The sequence below is a fragment of the Aquila chrysaetos genome, chromosome 4, assembly GCF_900496995.4.
Source record: "Aquila chrysaetos chrysaetos chromosome 4, bAquChr1.4, whole genome shotgun sequence".
Lineage (NCBI taxonomy): Eukaryota > Metazoa > Chordata > Aves > Accipitriformes > Accipitridae > Aquila > Aquila chrysaetos.
In genome coordinates, this window is record NC_044007.1 from 58,474,580 (window position 1) to 58,495,658 (window position 21,079).

At 39.2% G+C, this 21,079-nt stretch overlaps 1 protein-coding gene across 5 annotated transcripts in view; it reads right to left on the reverse strand.

The window, feature by feature from the left end:
- Positions 1–21,079, reverse strand: part of SPIRE1 (spire type actin nucleation factor 1) — a 133,764-nt gene that overhangs the window by 61,723 nt on the left and 50,962 nt on the right. For all 5 annotated transcript variants that reach the window (XM_041123179.1, XM_041123176.1, XM_041123177.1 and 2 more), the window contains exon 3: positions 12,367–12,600. In XM_041123179.1, the coding sequence (XP_040979113.1) occupies positions 12,367–12,600 (234 nt within the window). The remainder of the gene's footprint in view (positions 1–12,366; positions 12,601–21,079) is intronic.

A 21,079-nucleotide genomic window follows, 5' to 3' on the forward strand; every position in this document is an offset into this window, starting at 1 on the left:
CTCTCCTGCATGTAGTCAATGACCAATTGTTACTCTTTGGTAATTCTTTTCTGTACTGACATTTTTCATGATAAAGCCACTTTAGAGGGCCGAAACTCAGGGAAGTTATTTTAAAAATAAACAAGACTTAAAGAGCAAAGTACAGGTAACTAGAAATGCAAATACATAAATCTATTTCAAACACTGCTACCTTCAGCAAGATGAAAGCCAGTTTAACATCAACTTCATATAGAAGAACTTGATAGCAATGGATAAAGGGACAAACCTAAGACACCAGCAAAGTGCCTCAGCTGGAGTTTGTTGACAGCTCTGAACTGAATTTAGGATGTACCATCACATCTACAAAGAGTCTGGTATAAAACCGATGAGTGTTAAAGCTTACAGCTTTAGATAGCTGAAAATATCACTCTCTTGTCAAAAAGCCCCAAACTAAGTGTTTCTAAAGGACTTTTTGCCAGTATCCTGAAGTATACATCAGGGTCCCATGAGAAAGACGACGTCAAGCGAGAGCTGGGGGAGGCGGGGAAGGCGAGGGGGGCTCAGTTCCCTCAAACTCTGCGTGACACCACCTGGGAGCTGCCAAGAAACCACTCTGCTTGCAGCATCTTCATTAAAAGGCCTAGATAGCTGCCAAATTAACCTCAAGGAGAGGTTATCTTTATCTGTCAGAGTGGTAAAGAAAATTATTAATTATTTTATTGTGGTAGGCACGTAAGACAATAGAGGCTAGTGGGGAGGTGGCCTAGTTATCTTGCCAGTTATCTCACCTCAGCAGTTTGCTGCTGCGCACCCAGGCAGAAATAATACCCGGTAGGAGATTACAAACCTCTCAAGTTTCATCTTTATGGTGGAAAATGTCCTGGATGTGACAGAGACACCCATCCTGTTTTTCCTGGTCGCTTGACCCTAAAGCCAGGCCGAGGGCAGACGGGTGCCATGCATCCCCTGGCCACTGGGACAGGAGCTGGAAGGAGCAGGCACATCCCCTCTCCTCCCTCCTTCTTCAGCCACTCCTGACAAAAAGCAGGCCCAGGTAGGAAAGAAAAACCAACCTGTAGTGTTCAGAGGTAAGCTTTTTGCAACTATTCTGCAGTTTGTTTTTTTTTTAAAGGTTTCCCAGAAGGACAGATTTCAGCACTTCTGCTGAAGGTGACACCATGAGGCCAAGTGCCTCTGGCAGCCAGACTCGTCACTGGAAAGTCCCCAGCAAAGTGCCTTGGCTCCGAAGGCAGTAAGCACCATTTCCAGGACAAGAAATTGCAATAAATGCCCCTCCTTTGCTCACTAATACACTCAAATGCGAAAAGGACTGACATCAGCCTTTGAAAGTAACCACTGTGCTCGTTTTAAAAGTAAAGCAGACCACGTGTTGACCTCCAATTACACTGCCCAGAATGAAAAATCAGGACAACTGTTTAAGACACCAAATGACATCACTTTAATGAAACCTGTCTATCAACATAATTCACTTAAACACTTGTCACGTTCAAAGCTGCTTTAAAATTACATCAAAGGGATTTACACAAACTGTCCCCAGCTTTCTTGATCAAGTTAAGGTACAGGAATACCTTCACTTTCTGTATAGGTTTATAAGAAATTAAATGCAAACACAAGGGCAAAATTAACTTACTGAATATTTTTATTTCCAAACTTGTGTGTTGCCTGGAAAATGTATTTTCTATTTTTTTTTGACCTCTGAGCCATTAAAAATATTTCTACTGTGACACGATTCCTCTGTCCAGACATGAAAAGACTTAATAAATCATGCTGACTAATACTCTCCTGAACTTCAGTTTTTTCATTTGTTTGTTAATATTACACACTACCACAGAAGTCAAAGTTTTTTAAAAAACCAAGCCCTACAGCTCATTTTCTTCCCCCAAAGCCATCATGTTTTCAAACATCACCTTATAATCTTTCCATTTGAAAAAGTGGATTGAGGACAGTGATATTTTACAACTACCTGTGCAAGTGTGTGTGACTGCATAAAATACATATATGAGGGCTTGTTACACACAGTATGATATAGTGGACTGGTCAACATGAATTGATTAGAAGAGACCAGTTCATAAAGAGATTTGGCTTCAAGAGAATTTGCTCATCTAAAGCAAGTGTTGGTCTTAGTGCTCACATCAAGAAATCTTGGCATGCCAAAAAGGAAAAACAAATACAATTGCTCATTAGGACCTTCTTGTCCCAACTCCAAGCTTGCTTTGTCCTAAGAGAAAGCCAAGCAAAAAACCATAGAACTCTCCTTTGGCTTAAATCACCCAAAGTATCTTGTTCTTCCTTGCCATCATTAAGTCAATAACAGTAAAACAAATGCCTGTTTTTTCTAGTGTTTAAAATCAAGTTTCTAGCCTCTTTCTCAGAGATGCAAATACATAAATAACAATAAAACAAAGGGGTTTGTTCTCTCTTCAGGGCAAAGGCAAAAAACCTCCTCTGTTTTCCATCCGACCTGGCTTCCAAAAAAAGTCTTCCTAGTGCCTTCTTTACAGGCTTTACACAAAGCAAACTCAGAGCAGCGTATGAAGCATTGCCCCTGCGTGCAGCTGGCTTCCTTGAGCATGATCCCTTAGCTCCCTGCCCTTGCCGATCCCTCAGCTAAATCTTCTTCTTTATATGATTTAGTTTGGGTCTCCTAACAATGAGTAGCCATGGTTGCTACTCAGCTCTGCCAGTTTGCTTTGCCTTCCCACACAAAACCCCTGAATTCCCGTGCCTGCTGTCTTCCTATAGCATCCAGGCTAGCCTACACCTTCTCTTCAAAAAATGCTCTGCTAAACTTAGTAGATTCAAGGAGTTTATCACTTGGGTCCATTTTGTTCAGTTGCACAAGTTAGTGCAAGTTATTAGGAAGGCTGCTAGAATGAAATGTTCAAATAATTCTCCACAAGTATGCATACAAGATTCCTCTGCACAGATGCACAAGCTTTGTGATAGTATGGCCCAAGTGATGCAGTTGGCAAAGCTAAAACTACCCGAGAGATGCACTGAAACCATCACCCAGAAGAATACTGCTTTTCCCATTGTGTTATTTCATTCAAAATATTTACAAATCAATCATTTAAAATACACTCAGGGCCATGCATCCTGCAGACAATAATAGTCTTTTGAAAGCTACCCCTTAAGACTACTTCAGTTACAATACTATTTAAGGATGTTGCAACTACATGTTTTAAACAAAAACCTACTGTAAAAATCCTTTTACTAAGAAATGCAAAACATTCCGGGTCTTCAGACCAATCTTTGGGATAAATACGATATTCTGACTTCTAGATTCAGATCTTCAGGGGACAGCACAATCTAATGTACACTGTTTATTTTTTTTGTATCAAATGGCCTTATCTCACTTAAATATTTTTCTAAAATACAGCATGCAACAGTACACTAAGCAAAGCGGAGCAGAAAATGGCATCATGGGAACACAGTAATCAAGAGCATATTTAAAAAATAGATTACTATTTTTGAAAATTAGTGGTACTTTTAAGTCAATTCAAACAACTTTCCTCCAAATGTTTCATTTCTTTTAATAGTGTTACCGGCACTGAAATAAATGCACCAAAAGAAACTTTGCCTCAAGCCCAAGGCTCCCTCTTGAATAATTCAAAAGCAAGAAGATCACAGTGGCTTAATTAAAGGGCCCTTACTCCCGTTTCTTTACTTTTCCCATGTTGCTGTTAGAGTATAATATGCCTCTACAAGGAGGCATAAGCACCTATGCTGCTTCCATTTTCTTTGGCAATGCAATTATACCACCCTTAAAGTGACTCTGAACTAGCAATATTGACAACTGAAATACCCAGAGTTTTTTACACAACTGCTATCAGCAAGAAAAACTTCCGAGTGTCCTTAAATCTAGTCATTTGTGTTGTGGCAAGAACTAGAAAAGGCAAAGCTTCCACAGCCACTTTTCCTCTTGACGTCTCTCCTGAAAGGGGTGGTAGATTGTGAGGCTCTAACACCTCACAGAAGTTAGAGACTCCAAAATTGATAGCGGACAAGCACTTGGAGACTCTGCCATTGGACCTTTTGTTTCAGCCTGGAAGGGCTAACGTATTTTCCCCCAGCTAAATCAGTTGGCCTAATTAAGAAGTTCTCCCCCACCCCATAAATCCTGCTTCTCTCGTGGCTGTAGAGCATTACAGCTACAAGAACACCTATATTGCCTGTTTCAAACAAGAGCTGTGTACACACAACTTTAAAACTGCAGAAACAAGTTAATCTACTGTTCTGAATATGGTTTGTGAGGGCAGCTACTGGGAACCTTCAACGCATAACGTTATATGAGAGAGAAAATTGTACAGCAATTTTGTGTGTCACCGTTAATTTACTTGTCTACTAAAACAAATATCAAACATATAATGTAAATAATACAAGCAGTACTGACAAGGTACATGGGATATTCCCTATGGGATGTTAGCATTACATGGAAATCAAAGAACAGTTGTGCCTTACAGACATGATAGAAGATGTCATGTGAATCTGTATAAAAATGGCCTGTGTTTTTAAAGCAGTGAAAGGAGCCCGTCCAGCTAAAAAGCTAACTGCAACACCATAAACATCCAAGACTGCAAAGTCTACATGGGTGGAAACTAGATTCTGACAAGGTGAACCTTTGCCAAACCCTAACATAAGACAAGCTGCTGTCCTGGCTAATTTTTCTGAGCAGATCTACTGCCTTTACCAGGCTGCCGGTGAATCTGAAAAATCCATTGTGGCCTTCTGTGGAGTTTTAACACCTGGTGAGGGGAGGCAGTTGCGAGTTGAAGACACAGACTCTCAGGCAGATCCCTTCAGCTTTGGACAGGTCAGTCTGTCTGCATTGCCCAGCTGAGTGCTGGAGTTAATCCATAAGGCAGAGAAGATATGGGTCACTTTTGTAACTGCAGCTCTGCTCTTTTTTTACTTTGTTATGGGTCACTACAGCATTACTGTGTTAATTGACCATTACCCTGATTTCCAGTCATTAGTTAGAATTTCAGATTAATCTGATCAAACAAAACGTACCTTGTGAAAGTAAACACTCATTGATCCACTTGAGTCTCTAGAGTCTATTTTAGGCAGCGCAGGCTAACACAGGTTCTTTGATACTTCAGATTAAACCTTGTATTCAGATGTGTTATGTCTAACAGATTGCTTTGCACGTTTTAGACATTTGTATTTTTAAAGGGAAAACTGGAGCTCTGTCATGACAAATTCTGCATTTTATGCACTACGGGACACCATTACCACCAAAGAATCCTTCCACCTCCACTAAAAACTGGAACTTTATTTTTACCCATGTATAAATTATTTATAATAATTGCAGCATAAAACAGATGGGAAAAAAGTCCATGCCCTACTCTGCTTCTTTTAGATGCATAAAGGCCACACACAAATTTCAGGTGTATTTTAACCTCCCCATACATAAAAATAATCTGAACACCCAATCTGTGTTTCCTGTTTTTGTTGGACAACTCCTTGGATTCCTCAGACTATTTTAGACCTTAGACAGGTTATACCAGTATAATTATGTGAATTATGGGTACAGGGTTTTTTAACTGGTGTAGATGTGTTACTGTGAGCCATAATGGGAAGGTAAAAATCACCACAGAAAAGGTGATTTGGTTTTGTCTCCCAGCCTGGAATAAGACACTCCAATCCATATAAGCCCACGCTGCTGGAAGGGATGTTTCCACTGTTCTGTATGAGAACAGGTAAAGCAAGGAAAAAACAAAAAGCCCTTCTTTTTGGTGGAAAGACCAAAGTCATGAGGGACAACTTCCTTGTACATTTGGTATAATCCTTGCAAGTACATTTGGTATAATGCAGTTCTAAACAAAACCTCTCAAAATAAGCACTGTGAACAGTACAAAATTACTTCCACTTCTACTTATCTTTCACTTGCAGAGTTCTCAGTTGTCATAAATCCACTTGCTCTGCAGCTGTTTATAAAGCCCTTCATATCAAAACCCTATTATTGTTGTTAAACGATTTTATTTTAAAACCAACAACATGGAGATACTGCTCATACATTATGAAGACTCAAACATGCAGAGAGACAGCCCTGCTTTATTTTGCACAGTCTGCCCTCAGCTCAGCTCCCTGGGCCTGCACAGTACCGGAGCTTCAAACGCCGACTCCTTTCATGACTCAGCCAGCAGCACAGTTTACTCTGCCAGTCCTTCAGTTGTGCCTGCACAAATGTTTGACAGGTCTTGCAGCAAAACAGACGAAGGAACTGATGGAGTTAAAAGAACAAAACCAAACAAAAAAACCTTTTGGGATGCTTTGACTAAACATAGGTGACATGGATCCCAGCCAAGGTGACAGCACAGACAGAAGAAATACACTATGGTTTGAATGAATAACCATGATGTGCAAGGCTTGCTTGGACAAGAGAAAAATAGCAGGTTTACTGCATTTCTAAGACAACTCCAGGTTAGCTCAAAGAATGGTGAAGGAATAAGAAAATGCCTGTGGATGGGTCCTATTCGGTCAAGACCTATACATTTTTTTGTTAACCCAATCTCAGCAATTTTTTTTCTGGGACCTTCACCATGTCTGTCTGAAGACACTGGGTAGAGATATTCTCAGTCAGAATGCTTTGGGAGGGTAAGAGCCCAAAAGGGAATGTTTTTAAGCCCCCAAGCACAGGAGATGAGCACTGGTCCTTGGGACTTCACTGCTGAACTCAGAGGTCCCACTTCTGTCAATGCAGCACAGAAAGGGCAGCCAGGGAGCGTGCCAACACAAGTCACCACCTGCTCAGACCAGCACCATGAAGGTCCACATTCAGAGGCCCAAACTCTCAAGGGGCATCCACCTGAGGGTGCCCTATCACTGCAGCATGATACAGGGGGGTGTTCACAAAATCATTGGTTTCTTTCTAGCTTACAGTCCACACAGAGTTAAACTGCAAAAAGAAACAGCCAAAGGAGAACTTGTCCCCTCAGAACTTAAGAGGTACAAAAATTAGGTAGCTGCACTTTCAGGGACCTAAAGAGCTGGGACGGGAGGTTCCTTGACATTACAAAAGCAGTCTCATACAGCAGATCTGTGTGGACAACTGAAGATCCACAGGTAGATGATGACTAATTTTTGGTCAAGCCAGCAAATCAAACTCAAGTACTGAGACAACAAAAGTGAAGGGAAATGAGGACTTCCAACCCATGTGGAGACATAGACTGCCTTTTTCTAAAAGAAGATTTATCATGATAAAGACTAGCATATGACATTTAAGTACACTAAGAACAGGACTCAAGAGAAGAGAGCTGATCACTTGTCTTTATTGAGCATAATGATTTTCACAAATGCATAATGTTGTTGCCTTTCTTTTTAATATAAAATGTACTGACAACATTTGGGGCATTGGTTACCATCTCAGTAAGGTTCCAAAATATTCACCAGCTTCAGACAGAGTTACAGGGCACACTGCAAGCTGCTTGTTTTGAAATGAAGCATAAATACTGTTCAGCAGGCTCATACAAAAATGCTAAAGCTCACCCAGCCTTAAACAGAATAACACTCACAGAAAGCTGTATCTTACTAATTTTAACCTCATGGACTAGGCAAAATTAAGGGCCTTTGAATTCCAGTAACATAAACTCTTTAACTGTCTGTCATAAACAAATACCCAGACTTGTATTTAACTGCATTTTCTTGTTCCTCTCTGACAGGTTCCCATATTATACTTACACGGGGACATACCATATTATGATAATAACGTATGTCCTCAAACTCAGAGGGAGCTTCCAAAATTCTTAGATCTAAATGTAGATCTTCTCATGCCGCCTGTAATCGCATGGAGACAGGACACACTCTCCTTTTCCTCTATAACTCTACACATACCACAGGTACTTGATCTGTACTACCATCAGAGTACTCAAAACAAAACACAAGCAGATCAGTATCACCACTAAATTTCAGTTCCTTTCAGCTGAAAAAAGTCTGTCATATACTTGAACTACCAAGACATACAAGTCACCTAGACTTACAAGTTTCTCAGTTTAGAGACCATGCCAATGATGAAAGGACAATTAAAATACCTGAAATATGGGGGGGGGGGGGGCGGGGTGTGACAGAAACATAATTCATTCTTCCTCCTTGCTTACAAGCAAAGCACAAACATGAACTTGTACTAATAAAAATATTGCAAACTGTAACCTTGTTTACATTTGTTATAGCAAGATAACACAATACTGCATATGCTGCTCTGAAAATAATTTTCATACAAATTAAAAGGTCAGCATGGGGATTTCCTAAGTACAAGTCTTGTTTACTATGGGACCTGGGTCACTAATTCGTCTTTGTGAAGCAGCAGTTGCACGACAGTTAATTTTTGGTCAGAATTAATGAGTGTTATTACTGCACTACCTAAAAGTGATTACTCAGGTAAGGCCTGGGACCAGAGGCCACTGAGCACTGGGGGCCATCCACGCATATTTGTCTCTGAGATGAGAAGCTGTGGCTCAGCTACAGATAAGGTTCCTGTTAAAGTTGAGTTAACTTTCAGGATGAAAGGTGAACATAAGTAAGAGCAAGATATTGGTTCAGGAAGACCACTGCCTCCTTATGTCTCTTCTACGAGACCTGCAGAAAAAGGTAGCAGAGGCAGTGACAAAGGTTAGTGTCACGACTTGCAGATACTACTGACAACACCTCTGCTCTGAAGAGGAGCTAAGGTAAAGTCTAGTACTAGCAGTAGCAATTTGGCCATGGTGACATTGAAAGCTAGAAGAAATGACAGAGCTAGGGCTAGGATGGCAGTTAAGCCCAGCAAATACCAGCACAGCCTAAAACCTGCTATCAAAGGGTAATGTGGCTTTATTTACATCTGGAATTAGAAGAGGGTGCTGGCCTAGAATAAAGGATAATACTGGAATTGGGTTTAGGGTTGGGGCTCAGGCCAGCAGATATTGATAAACTACAGCTTAGAAAGTGCCTCCAGGTTAACATGAAAAGTGGTGCTGGTTTAAACCATCTGACTGCAGAGATCTGTGGGATAAGGAGTTAGATAATGTTAAGATTAGGTGTGGAATTAGGGTTTGAGCATACCCTGGAAGAGGTTGATAAACTGCATCATCTTGTTTCGGTATCAGGGAGGGCCACACACCATGATAAAGGTGCCACATGACAGGGCTTCACACACCCTTAGCAAGCCCAACACCACCCAGCATGCCAGGCCTACTCTGTCTATATCCTCTGTTGACCCAAGGCTCCCCAAGCCATACATGTGCTGTCGACCCAATGTGTTCCTGACCCCTCAGGATTACTGTATATGTACACTTCTGTCCTTGTGTATGTGCACAGGGAACCTGGCATTCCCGAGATGTACAGATTTCCTGTACCGTAGATGCACGGTGTGCATGTACTGTGCAGGGGGGCAAGGAAGAGAGCCCCAAACAAGGAAAGCATCTGTCTGAAAACATGCAGTCCTTACTGTCTCTATTTCTCCCATCATTTGCACTAGGGCTGCCATATCCGAAAAACCAAAAAAGTTAAGCGTCTGGCAACCCACGTCTCCTCCCTTCACAGATGCATTTTTAAAAACAGTGGATCAAGTCTGTGCAGCAGGTTGGTCCTGCCAAGGAAATCAAAAGCCAAATCAGCCAAATATACCGAGAAGCAGCACAAAAGCTTGTCTGTGTCTTCTCCAAACAGGAGCTTTGCCAATGATGATTTTGGCAGTACTATTTAGCATTTACCCTTTTCCCAGTTCTTGGGAAAAGGTGTTCACCATGTTACTCAGCATTTTCCAGGTTAGGGGAGGGTTCAGGATTGACCTTGCCTACTTTACATTACAGAAAAACCTGACACATATCTTGTCTATCTCTGTGTTTTAATCACAAAATAGGCTCACCCACATTAGTGATTAATGGTAAAAAATTCAGTCTTAGTGGTAGACAGGCCTTGGACCTCACAATGATACTTTCTGGGGAAGGACAAAACATATAATCACATTTCAAGGACAAAATCATGTCCATACTGGAGACTATATAGTTAAAAACCTTGAAAATCAATATAAGTACACACAGCCCATCTCTACCATTTTCCAAACCTGCAATTTCAAGAATGCAGGGTAGGCAAGAACAGCAGTTGCTCAATTCAGTGAACAAACCTGCTTCAGCATTCACTACAAACTGCAGAGGAGAAAGCTTCACAGTTGAGTCTCGCCGAGAGGGAATCACAATAATCGAGCCTCATGGTCACACTATTGTTGTGAAACAGTCACTGGCTAAATAAGGGTGTAGCCTGCAACATAGATTACCACTGGGGTGGGGGGGGGGGGGGAGAAAAAGCCACATGCAAAACATGGTCTTACCCCTGAAAAGGTATGAAGTCAAGAAAAAAGGATCTTACAAATCTGCACTGATGTCAAAAATGCGGCAGAACAATGCTGCCATTCTAGTACTGTCAATGCAGTAATGACACAGAGTAGGGAATAAAGGCGAGCTGCAGAGTTAAGTCTGCAGCAAATAATTTAGGCAAAAGCAAAAACAGCAAGAAAAGAGAATTCCAAGGGATGGAGGAGTAAAAGTTAGGATGATGTAGAAATGACAGCTGAACTTCAGTTCACTAAGGTGAAGTCACAAAAGTGGTACATTTCCAGAATGATAAAAAATTAGTAGAAAAAGATTATAAAAGTTAAAATGTAAGATGCTGATTTTAAAACATATAAATAGGCAGGTACCTCAGACTAGCAGAGATACGTATTAACAAAGCAGAACCAGAAAGGTGCCATCTTGGGTGAAATCTGACCAAACATTTTCTTAGCCTTTTTGTATTTCAGGGATTTGTACCAGTGTAACTGAAGGAGTTCAGAGACGTTTTCCAAACTTATCTTTTCTTGTTTGGAGAAATCAAGTAAAGAACTTGCAAAGTAATCACTTCTACAAGACACTGCCCTCAGCTCTGCATATACAAATGTCTCTTTTGCCTCTGCACTAAGCGAAACTTCCTCTTAACGATCCAACTTTGATTGTCCTACCAATTCACAGCATTTTTCCCAAACTGGGGGAAAAGATAATATATCGCATCTATCTTCTACGTAACACCGCGCTGCTTGGAGCAGCTCCCATGGGGGCTTAGCAGGGTGCTACTGGCCACTTCTAGGGAAGATGACTGGGTGACAGGGAGTGGCAGAGGGAGGAGAGAGAGCAAAGCAACCTTCGCTCTTGCCTGCAGCGAGGGAGCGGCAGGGGCTTGAAAGGGAGAGCACTTCATCCAGCCAGGCACTCCCCATAATGGGGGAGCAAAAAGCCATTTCATTCATTGCTCCCTCTGACCCCTGCGTCTCTGAAGGAGGGAGAAAAAACAAAGGCATTAAGCATTTAGCATTATTTCTGATACAAGGAGGATACAAAAGCATCTCAAACAAAAGTTACTCCCATTCCAGTCTCCTAAGAGCTTCCCTCTTTACTGTTAACTCATCAGAAGTGGCAGGTTTTAGTGGGGTCTTGTTTCTGCATGCTAATGTGTCCTGATGTGCTATCTGGACACTCTTCTAGTCTCAGCTTCCACCAGTACACTCTTAATTTCTGTGACACACTAAGCTTCTAGTCCTTAGATAGGACTTGCATTTACGAAGAAGCAATATACAGGGTTCAATCTCCTGGTACAAGGTAGCATACAATTTTCCAACCTGTATTAAACTCTCAGATTATTTATGAGGTAAACCAATTATACAAATGTTGTCAAAATCCATGCCTATTAATACCTTTGCCTGTACTAAGAGCTCATTGGGCTCTAAAATTTATACTGAAGACTACTCTATAGAAAATAGAGGGTTAATACTTTCAAATTATTGTTCATGGTAGCCCAGATAACATTAAAGAATCTGTTGCAATCAAAATACATAAGCTCTATTTCCAAATCTCACAACTCAGGTCAAGAACCGCAACCATAATGATTGTCAATGAAATACTGTATCCTGACTCACTCCATACAAATAAGCTATAAAAGTACTCCTCTGCTTCAGTAGAGGAGGGTGGCAAAGGAAGAAACTGATAAGGAATAATTAAACTAACACCACACTAATGAAAAGGTGAATTAATTCAAACAGCCCGTGAAGTATCTAAGTGTACACAAAGTAATTCAACAGACATTACACTGGACGGCTGACTGTCCAGTGCATGGATGAAATCAGAATGTTATATTAATGGCACATCCAAGGATAGAGTTGATCATGGATTTTCTGTTGCTTACTGTCGAACATGAAATACTACTGCATGTCATTTTTACAAGCAAGCCTTACAGAATGACCAGAGAAATCAGAAAATGATACAGCCAGTATCACACTGGACAATAACACGGAAAATAGAGTTGATTTTCTCATTGATAAAAACAGTGAAATATCATATAAGCTGCCCATTACTGTACCTTCATGACATCTTTATAGGAATGAATGGCCTCAACTTCCGCTTTGTCATCATCGTCATCTTCCACTCCTTCATCCAGAGCATCATATCCTTCATCCCTACTCCCATCTGTTTCTGTGGTATTAGTCATGTAGTCAATAAGCTGCTCCAGTGGAGGACTTAATTCCCGCTCTTCATTGTCCTTCAAACCATAGTCCAGGGCTTTATATATAATAATCCCTAGTGATTCAATAACCTAGAAAAGTGAAAAAAATATTTATTAATGCCATTTACATGAATGAATAGGTCAGTCTAGGAACACCCTTTTCTGGTGTTTGTATAACAAACTTAGCCATGGAGCGGGCAATAAACATCAAAATTAAACAGAAAAATGATCCTCCAATACCTACAGTAGTACTTCGGTAATGCACCACAGAAATGCAAGAGCAGGTCATACCACATACCTACTGCTTTCTTATTTCAAAGTTTTAAATAAAAATTCATAATTTAAAACGAAGCAGGACCGTTTTAGATTATTTTCCCCTTTTCCTTCTAATATGACAAACATCAAAATAACATTGCTCTAGACTTTGTAAGACTATATTACATGCATATGACCTTGGGGGGGGGGGGGGGCAGGTGGGAAGAAATTAAAAGAAAGAATAAATTAACATGAGCTGTCTCCCCCCTCCCACAAATTAATGACACTTGGAAACTGCCCTTCAGTTTCTGCATCTCTTCATTGACCTGAGAGGTGACTGGACACAGCTGTGGACATCCCAATATTAACTCACTGAGCACTGGGACATCAGCCCACAAGAACTCCTTTGTCTGTTGCACAGACAGTGGAGGCACACATATTCCACTGAGACTACCAACAACTGGATTTCATAGTAATGAGGTAGTACCTCGATTTTTCATTGAACTTGAAGCTGCTTTTTTGTGCTCTGTCAAGAGCAAAGCAAACAGACGATGTCTTACTCAGTGTAAGCTAGCAAAAAAAGTCATGAACATCCCAAAATGCTAAATGCACATTTTCTTTCTTGGCATGAATTATTTTCCTTACAAGTAATATTGAAGCTTCTAGCATTTTAAAGATGTAAAGAGATGGCATTTCAAACTGAGGAGTTTGGAAATGGGTATTAATGGAGAGGGAAGGGAAAATGGGCTTGCAGGAGTACACCACAAGAAGGTAATGTCACTGCTGGGAGATCCTTGTCTGACAACAGAAGTAGGACTGGAGTTATTGCATGTAATCTCTGATCTTCCTTGTGTGTTGCGATGGCTAGCATGTCACACAAATGAGCAGACTCCAGTGTAGGAGTAGTTGGCACTAGAGCAACTTTAATAAGAGGAGCATTTCTAAACATACCAAACCTTGTCATCAAATGGCATTTTCTCTCATCTGGCTTTCAGTACTATCCTGGTCAACACACTTTTTAATGCAGATTTTTGAAATTCTATTTGGGTAAATAGGACAACACAAATGGATTCTTAAAACATGAAATTTGACTCTACCAGCTTACTTATTTCAGCACAGCAAAGTATTTTTGGTCTGGGAGGCTGGAGGTTAGCAAAGACTTAAAATGATATCCTATTAGTTTACCTAGACAGGCAATTTAATGAACTAGCTGTAGTCTGACAGCTTTACACTTGCATACTTCACTCCTCTGTTGAGATTACTTTGCAGTGCAAATTCACTTTGCAAGACAGTGGCTAATAAACAAGCAAACATAAAGCCCACCCTTTTATAATTTATTTCAAATAATTTTGATAACTGGATTCAATATAAATAGTTTTCCTATGCTAGTCTCTCAAAATGTATTCATATGTATTTGGAAAAGATTCTTAAAATGCAGTTAAGAAAAGTGATTAGGCAAATTAATGAAGAAAAAATTGTCTTAATTTATTTAGTTCAAAGAAGAGCTTCTGACTTGGGAAATGCTAGTGAGACAGCAAAGTATACCAGGGAAGCATCACTGCATGCTTGCTCAGTTCTCATACCCTTCCCCAGACTTCTGCCATGACCTACTTTGGAGACAGGACACTGTACCATATAGACCTTAAAAATAGCTGTAACAGATCAAAGTTAACGTTTGCAGCATATCTGGCTTGCTTCTTAGAGAAGCTGTTTTGTAATAACTGTCTTGTAAAAATTGTATTGTTAAAAAAAAATCTGAAAATGTGAAAATTTTCACAAAACAAAATATATTCTACTAGTAGACTTGTATGTTTCCTGTAACTCAGGTTCTGAGTACAATCTCAACATACACCCCTTCAGCCACTGAAAGGGAACAAAGAATACCAAGTTAATTCCAATTTGAAGTAGACCTAAATGAAAATGAAGTACAATTGAATAATCGCTTTGATATTTCAAACACTTGGGAGTAAACACAATGTAAGTAATTTCTAACTTTAATAAAAACTAAATTTGAAAGAGCATAGCATACATGAGGAGGACTGAAATGTCCAAATTAGATGCAAAGAAAATAATGTCTTGTGCCATGCAGTGAGGGCTGCTGAACACAGCTTCTGGATTTTGCTACACCAACACTTCAAAAAAATAGAAGGGGGGGGGGGGGGGCGTATAAAGAAAGTGTGCGCTCTCTGCCTCCTTCTGTTTGGGAAGAGGATTAAGGCATTCAAAAGCACTGTGGCTAAAACTGGATGACAGCTGCTGCTTTCTTTGATGTATCAGCAGTGGGGCTTCTGCAGTTCAGTAATACGGTTTGTGCATTTTTACGTACTATGAACAGATTTCATAATACGTGCAAAGCTGACACAACACGAAAGCCTGCAACAGCACCAATTCAGACCTATATTTCAGTCTCAGCTCCTTATTTAGGAGTCATGACCAAAACCATATTTATTCAGCGTCTCTCAGTATCACAGATTCTTCTTGCTGAAAGACAAAGCAGTGAACATCTTAACTGAGAAACTTTGCTTTGACTTGCATTAAAACTGAAAACACTCAACGCTTTCAGTAATACTGGTTTACCAAGGATCTTGTAAAAACCACACAAGTGCCATATGAACATCAAACAGAAGTCACAGCATCGTCAATGCTTCTTCACATGGACAAAACTACTAATGTAACTTCACACAAATAAAACTTCTAGGTCTATATAACTAGAAACATAATATACAAGGTTAGACATTCAGCTCATCGCTGCTTAAAGGCATGAGTGCTGTCACTTTGCCTGTAATAGAAATCAAATACAAACAAAAAAGGAAAAGCTTTTCACAGCTGAATGAATTAATTGATAAATATGTGGGGGTTTTGAGTTGGATTATCAGGGACTATAAGTTTTTTTTTTAAAAAAGCATCAATTATTTACAAAGAAGTCACTGGTTCTAAACTGCACTGTTTGCTAATTTCACACAAAATAAATACTTCTGGCACCTGACAAGTGATAAGCAGTGGCATAGTTTTCAATTATATGTGGAAATGGAGGTATAGTAGGAAAAACAAGGGTAAGGAGGGACTTAGCAAGGCTCTTTTAAACCAGAGTTGTACATTGACACACCGAAACAACTGCAGGACACTGAAATAAGTGCCAGCACTAATGATAAATGATACTGCTCGATTCAGATTGGAAAAAAAAAAAAAGTTCTGCACCTTGAATTTTAGAACTTATTTGTTCCTGATTGATTTAAATTTTGGCGAAGGATCTGATCTTTGTAAATCAATCAGTGGCTAAATAACTTAAAAAAATAAACAAGGAAGTCTGCGTTATTATGCTTTACACCTTCTCACCAAGTTCTTTTGAAAGTCATGGCTTCAGACCAAAAAAAAAAAAAAAAACAACACACCAACGTTTCTCACAGACTGAACTTGTACTCTGTTGTGCTTAAATCATTAGTGAAAGGGGAATTTTGTCTCACTGTGAGTATTCTTTCAGTTCCTACACCAGTCTGGACTCGTATTATACTGCTCTTTTTCAACAAGTTGCGATAAAGTTGCTGGAGCACTTTGACTTCAGACAAGATATAAAAACAATATCCTCGCACTCCTTTTACACACGCAGCAAAAACAAACCCCAGAACATTCAGGTTCTTTTCATACACAAACACTGCGTGGAACTTTTCATTTCGTATACCTTCCTCCAACACATGAAGGCATGCCTCTTGGAAGGGGGTTCATTAGGGTTTTAGGTCTTTTATATGACACAGATTATGTTCTTCCAAGGAACACTGCCAATTTAACATTCTCAACAACTCTTCAAATACACAGCCTTTGTATAGGAACCAAACATGTTTGAGACTTGCAAAAGTCTCGATCGAAATTACCATGAGTACTTCACTTATCTTTTTTTTTCCAGAGAAGAATCCTTTTTTCCCCTCAACATATATATGTGTCTCTGACTCTTGCTGAAGCGTAGATGAGAACAGGCAGAATCTGCATGCCATTCCCCCCACTCACCGCATGCACAATAGGGCACTGTCTGAGCTTTCATCCCCTTCCTAGGCTTGCCTCAATTTTTAAACAAAGCAACAAAGCCTAAGGACAGGCTTGTACTTACAGCAGCAAAGGGATTTTTTTCAGCTCAAATGCCTGTCCCTCCCTAAAATTCTCCCTTCCTCCAAAAGCCACTCAGGTTTTGTATCCCTAAATTGGGATTAAAGATGCCATAAAGCTCCAGCTCCTAAAGTGAGTCAACTAACTTTGAACTTTCCCACATGGACCTCAGATATGGCAACCAGTCACAACGATATTTGCACTGTCTTTCATGAATTCTAATAAATTTTTTATTACAAATTTATACTACAATTATTATGTTTAAGTGCTCCCATTTCTTACCAGCGGATCTCCAACACATCTCACGAAGGAGAATTGCTCTGCCTTACAGTAAGAGTGCCGAGAGCTTGGAGCTGGCATTAGCCATGGCACTCCTTAGGGCAGAGCTCCTCTCCGCCACCAACTCTGCCACCACCCCTGGTATTAGGCAGCACTTAGTCAATCTGCAAAGACTAACCTGTCCTACTGCTGACTTCAAATTGGCCTGCCAGGAGCTCCATCCACGCTGTGCTTCTGGAATCATAAGACGCAGCATAAATATACCCATAGACACCCTTGAAGTCAAGAGTTACGTGTCTTAAATTTTCTATGACGCATTAGGAGAAGACACAAACACGCACAATTTTTTGTGATAAAATTCTGTAGTACAGTCCAAAAGACAGGCATGTTAAAATTTTATGTAAACCCAACTGTTCCTCTCCAGCTAGATGACAGAGGGAGCAAGCTATTGCTCTGGTTATCATTTCCATTTGTAACAAAGGAATTTGTTGTTTCTTCAGTACCCAATTCGGGAACTGAAAAAGACACACTTTTAGGAAGGGTGAACAAATAATGGGGTTAGGATAAACCAAAGTACACTTCTGGGTTATTTACCTCATCCTTAGATGTCCTACATAACTCTCAAGAGCATCTCATGGATGAGTATGTCTAAATAGGTTGTTATAAGAGACTGCATACCTCAGGTATACTAATGTAGTTTTTACCACAGCATTCCCCAGTGGAAACAGGCTAGCATTACCCAGGTTTTAATAGCTGGGGACATTGCTAAATTTAAATATGACCTTCACTAAATTAGAGCAACTTGCAACAGACTGTCAAATGAGAACAGTGAAAAAACTTCCAAGTGCTTCCAGGTAAGCAGCAAGGATTTGGAATATTTCCAATAAATCAGATGAATCACTCATTTCCAAAGAATATAGATATCAGATACGGGATTATTTAACTTCTGGGTGATGTTGGTTTGCTACTGAAATAATGAGATAATGCTTTCTGCAATATAATGAGCCTTGCTATTTAAGACAAAGCAGTAATAAAAGCAAAGCAAAAAAAAAAAAATCAAAGTATGTCAGGTTTAACAGAAAATAAATATGAAAGGAAAATAAATACACCCTTTTAACCAGATTCAGTCTGGTTTAGATACATTCAGAGTTAGGAAAATTTCTCTACTGTATTCAGGGGAGATCTTTTTCAAAATTATTTTATATCCATGAGTCTTTGAGTGCACTAAGTGGGTAGAGAGACCTACCTACTGAATTCTTTTTACTATTCAGGTATACATTGAAGACATTGAAGAACTCCTGATATAAGACACAGAACAAGCCTAAACATACAAAGGGGATGCTTGCTTTTTTGGGTTTTGTTTTGTTCCCCCCCCCCAAGTGAATATGTAAAAATTTAAGCAGTTAAATGTTGTTGGACTCAGTTGCCTCTAATAAAGTAGCAGTAATTTTACTCTAAGTTTATTAAGGCTCCAGTGTAATATAACTCTCCAATTTATTCAAAGGTTCTGATAATTATAAACATGTTTTTGGCTGTTCAAGTTTCACTGTAGATATTATCTAAGGAGAACTATAATTTATTAGCATAAATGAAAGCAGAATTTATTCCATTGTATCAGTCTCAACTTACATTTTATCTGCTGCATTAAAACATTGAAACAAACCCTTCATTTTTCTTCTAGTTTTTGTTCATATGTTATAATCCCCAAGATTAAGACAAATCATTACTCTGTTATTAAGGAATTTATCCAACCTGAAGGAATTTCACTGAAGCGACAGTTCATACTCAGAGAGAAACAAAATTAAATTCCCTGATTTAACTGTGGAGACTCCAGTAATAGCTGAAGCTCTAGTAAAAGAATTAGGTGCAATAATTAAGTAACCCAGATGGTGAAAGTAATTTGAAAGTTCTTAAATACACCTCTATTCATATCATGGTTTTAAATACAGGTCATGTTATCCTGATCCCATTTAAGTAAATGGCGATGACGTCAAGAATTCTAAGGTTAGAATGTATTTGCTGAAACAAACAGGCAGAATGGGTATGTTGTTACATTTCCCTACTGTACGCTTAAAATTATCTGAAAATTGTCTTAAAATATCCTACCTATTTAGGATTTTAGGCACAGTATCTCACCTTGATTTTTTTAAGGAATATTTTATTATCACAGGCTATAAAGACAATTTGCACAAAAACTTCATTCAAAATCTTAGCAGCTTTGAAGTTAAGTACATCAAAATTAAGTTTGTGAAAGCCCCAATGACTATGGAAATGCTATTTCAAAATATAAGGAGAATATGTTTATCATAAGTTGAAGATACAAAATCAGACCATGTCACAAACTTCTGTTCTAGTTCCTTTTTCATGTACACCAAAGCCATAAATCTGCTATTACCCTTCAGAGTAATGCTTCTTAAACATAAGAGGTATTTTTTTAAAGAAAAGTTTCAATGCAGTATTAATCTGATAAATCAACAAGTACTATTATTACATCAGAATCATTTAATACTACACTTATCCAACCAAACCAATCATTATTCTTTTCGGCACACGTAACCCTTCAGTATTCCTGACTTTACTAAATAACGTCAGGACCAAACAAAGTTTTTGGTTTTGTTTTTTTTTTTTAAATGATGAAATATAGTTAAACATCTACATATAGTTCTACACAGAAATAGAAAGCAATCAGGTGACCTCCCCGAGTAAGCCAACAGACAGAGCAAAGACTTTGGTTGACTACAAAAACATAACCAGGCCACAGAAACTCCAGTGGGGTCGAATTGTGTAAGACACAGAAATTGCCGTTTGCCATATCAGCCTTTTGAATAAAGCTTTATCTAGATTACACGAGAGTATCAGATTAATTACAGCAAAAGATTTTGTAGTGAGAGAGAGGTGACCAGCTCAAGGAAAATGGTATAAAGGAGAGTGAAACTAGTTCAGTAGCTCTGATCCCGAGAATTCATGTGTGACTGGTTTAAATTTGGCTGATAATAAAATGCTTCCAGTAGCTTTGATTCAGTTCAATTTATGGTAGTCATGAAGCAATGCAAAATCAATGCCACTTTTATTCAAAATGTTTACACAGTTCAACTAATCTACTCAAAAAGTCTGTTTGCATTAACTTCTCAGCCTTCCCACACAGATTTCATTTAAACCACTACAGTTGCCTGCTATAGGCTTGGCCCCCTTTTAATTAATCCAAAAATTAAAGTGAGTAAACAACTGCTGCAATATAAACCATTTCTTCTCCTGAGAGTCAAGAACTTTCTCACACCTATTTTCCCCAAAATTAACAACTACAAAAGCCAAACAAACAAAATACCTGCACAATGAAAGCTATTCTTTTAAATACAAATTCTTGATTAGTTAAAGTTTTACATTTGCATGTATGTCTTATAAGCTTTCCAGCAGCAGCTCTCAACAGACTTTACAAAAGTTAGGCTGGTTTCACCATATTTGTCAGAGGTATGTGTGCATTTCAAGCGTTTCACGGATGATGAACTTCAGGGAGACAGATGGAACACCTGAACAAGTTCACACAGAGCTGGGAACATGATAACTGTTCTGGTTTAACTGTAGCTTTCCTAAAATCCATCTTCTTCCATTCCTGGAAAAATAATGTCCTTCTGACTCCTAACAGACTTCTCTGGTCAGTCAAATTGTTGTAATCCCAAGATTTCATGCCTAAACTCAATGATGCCAAGAAACAAGCCCCAGTGTAACCACACAACAGGTCCTTTTTAAAGTGATGTGCCAGAAAAGAAGGCTGACATATGCTGCTGCCTTCTAGTGACTGGAGTATTCATTAACCGCACACAAAGCAATACAAATTTAATGCTGCTTGTCTTAAAGGTACTGAATATTGATGGGAAGTCAAATAACAACCAGTAAGAAATCTGTCCTTTTCATCCATACTGAAGAAGAAACTTCAAAG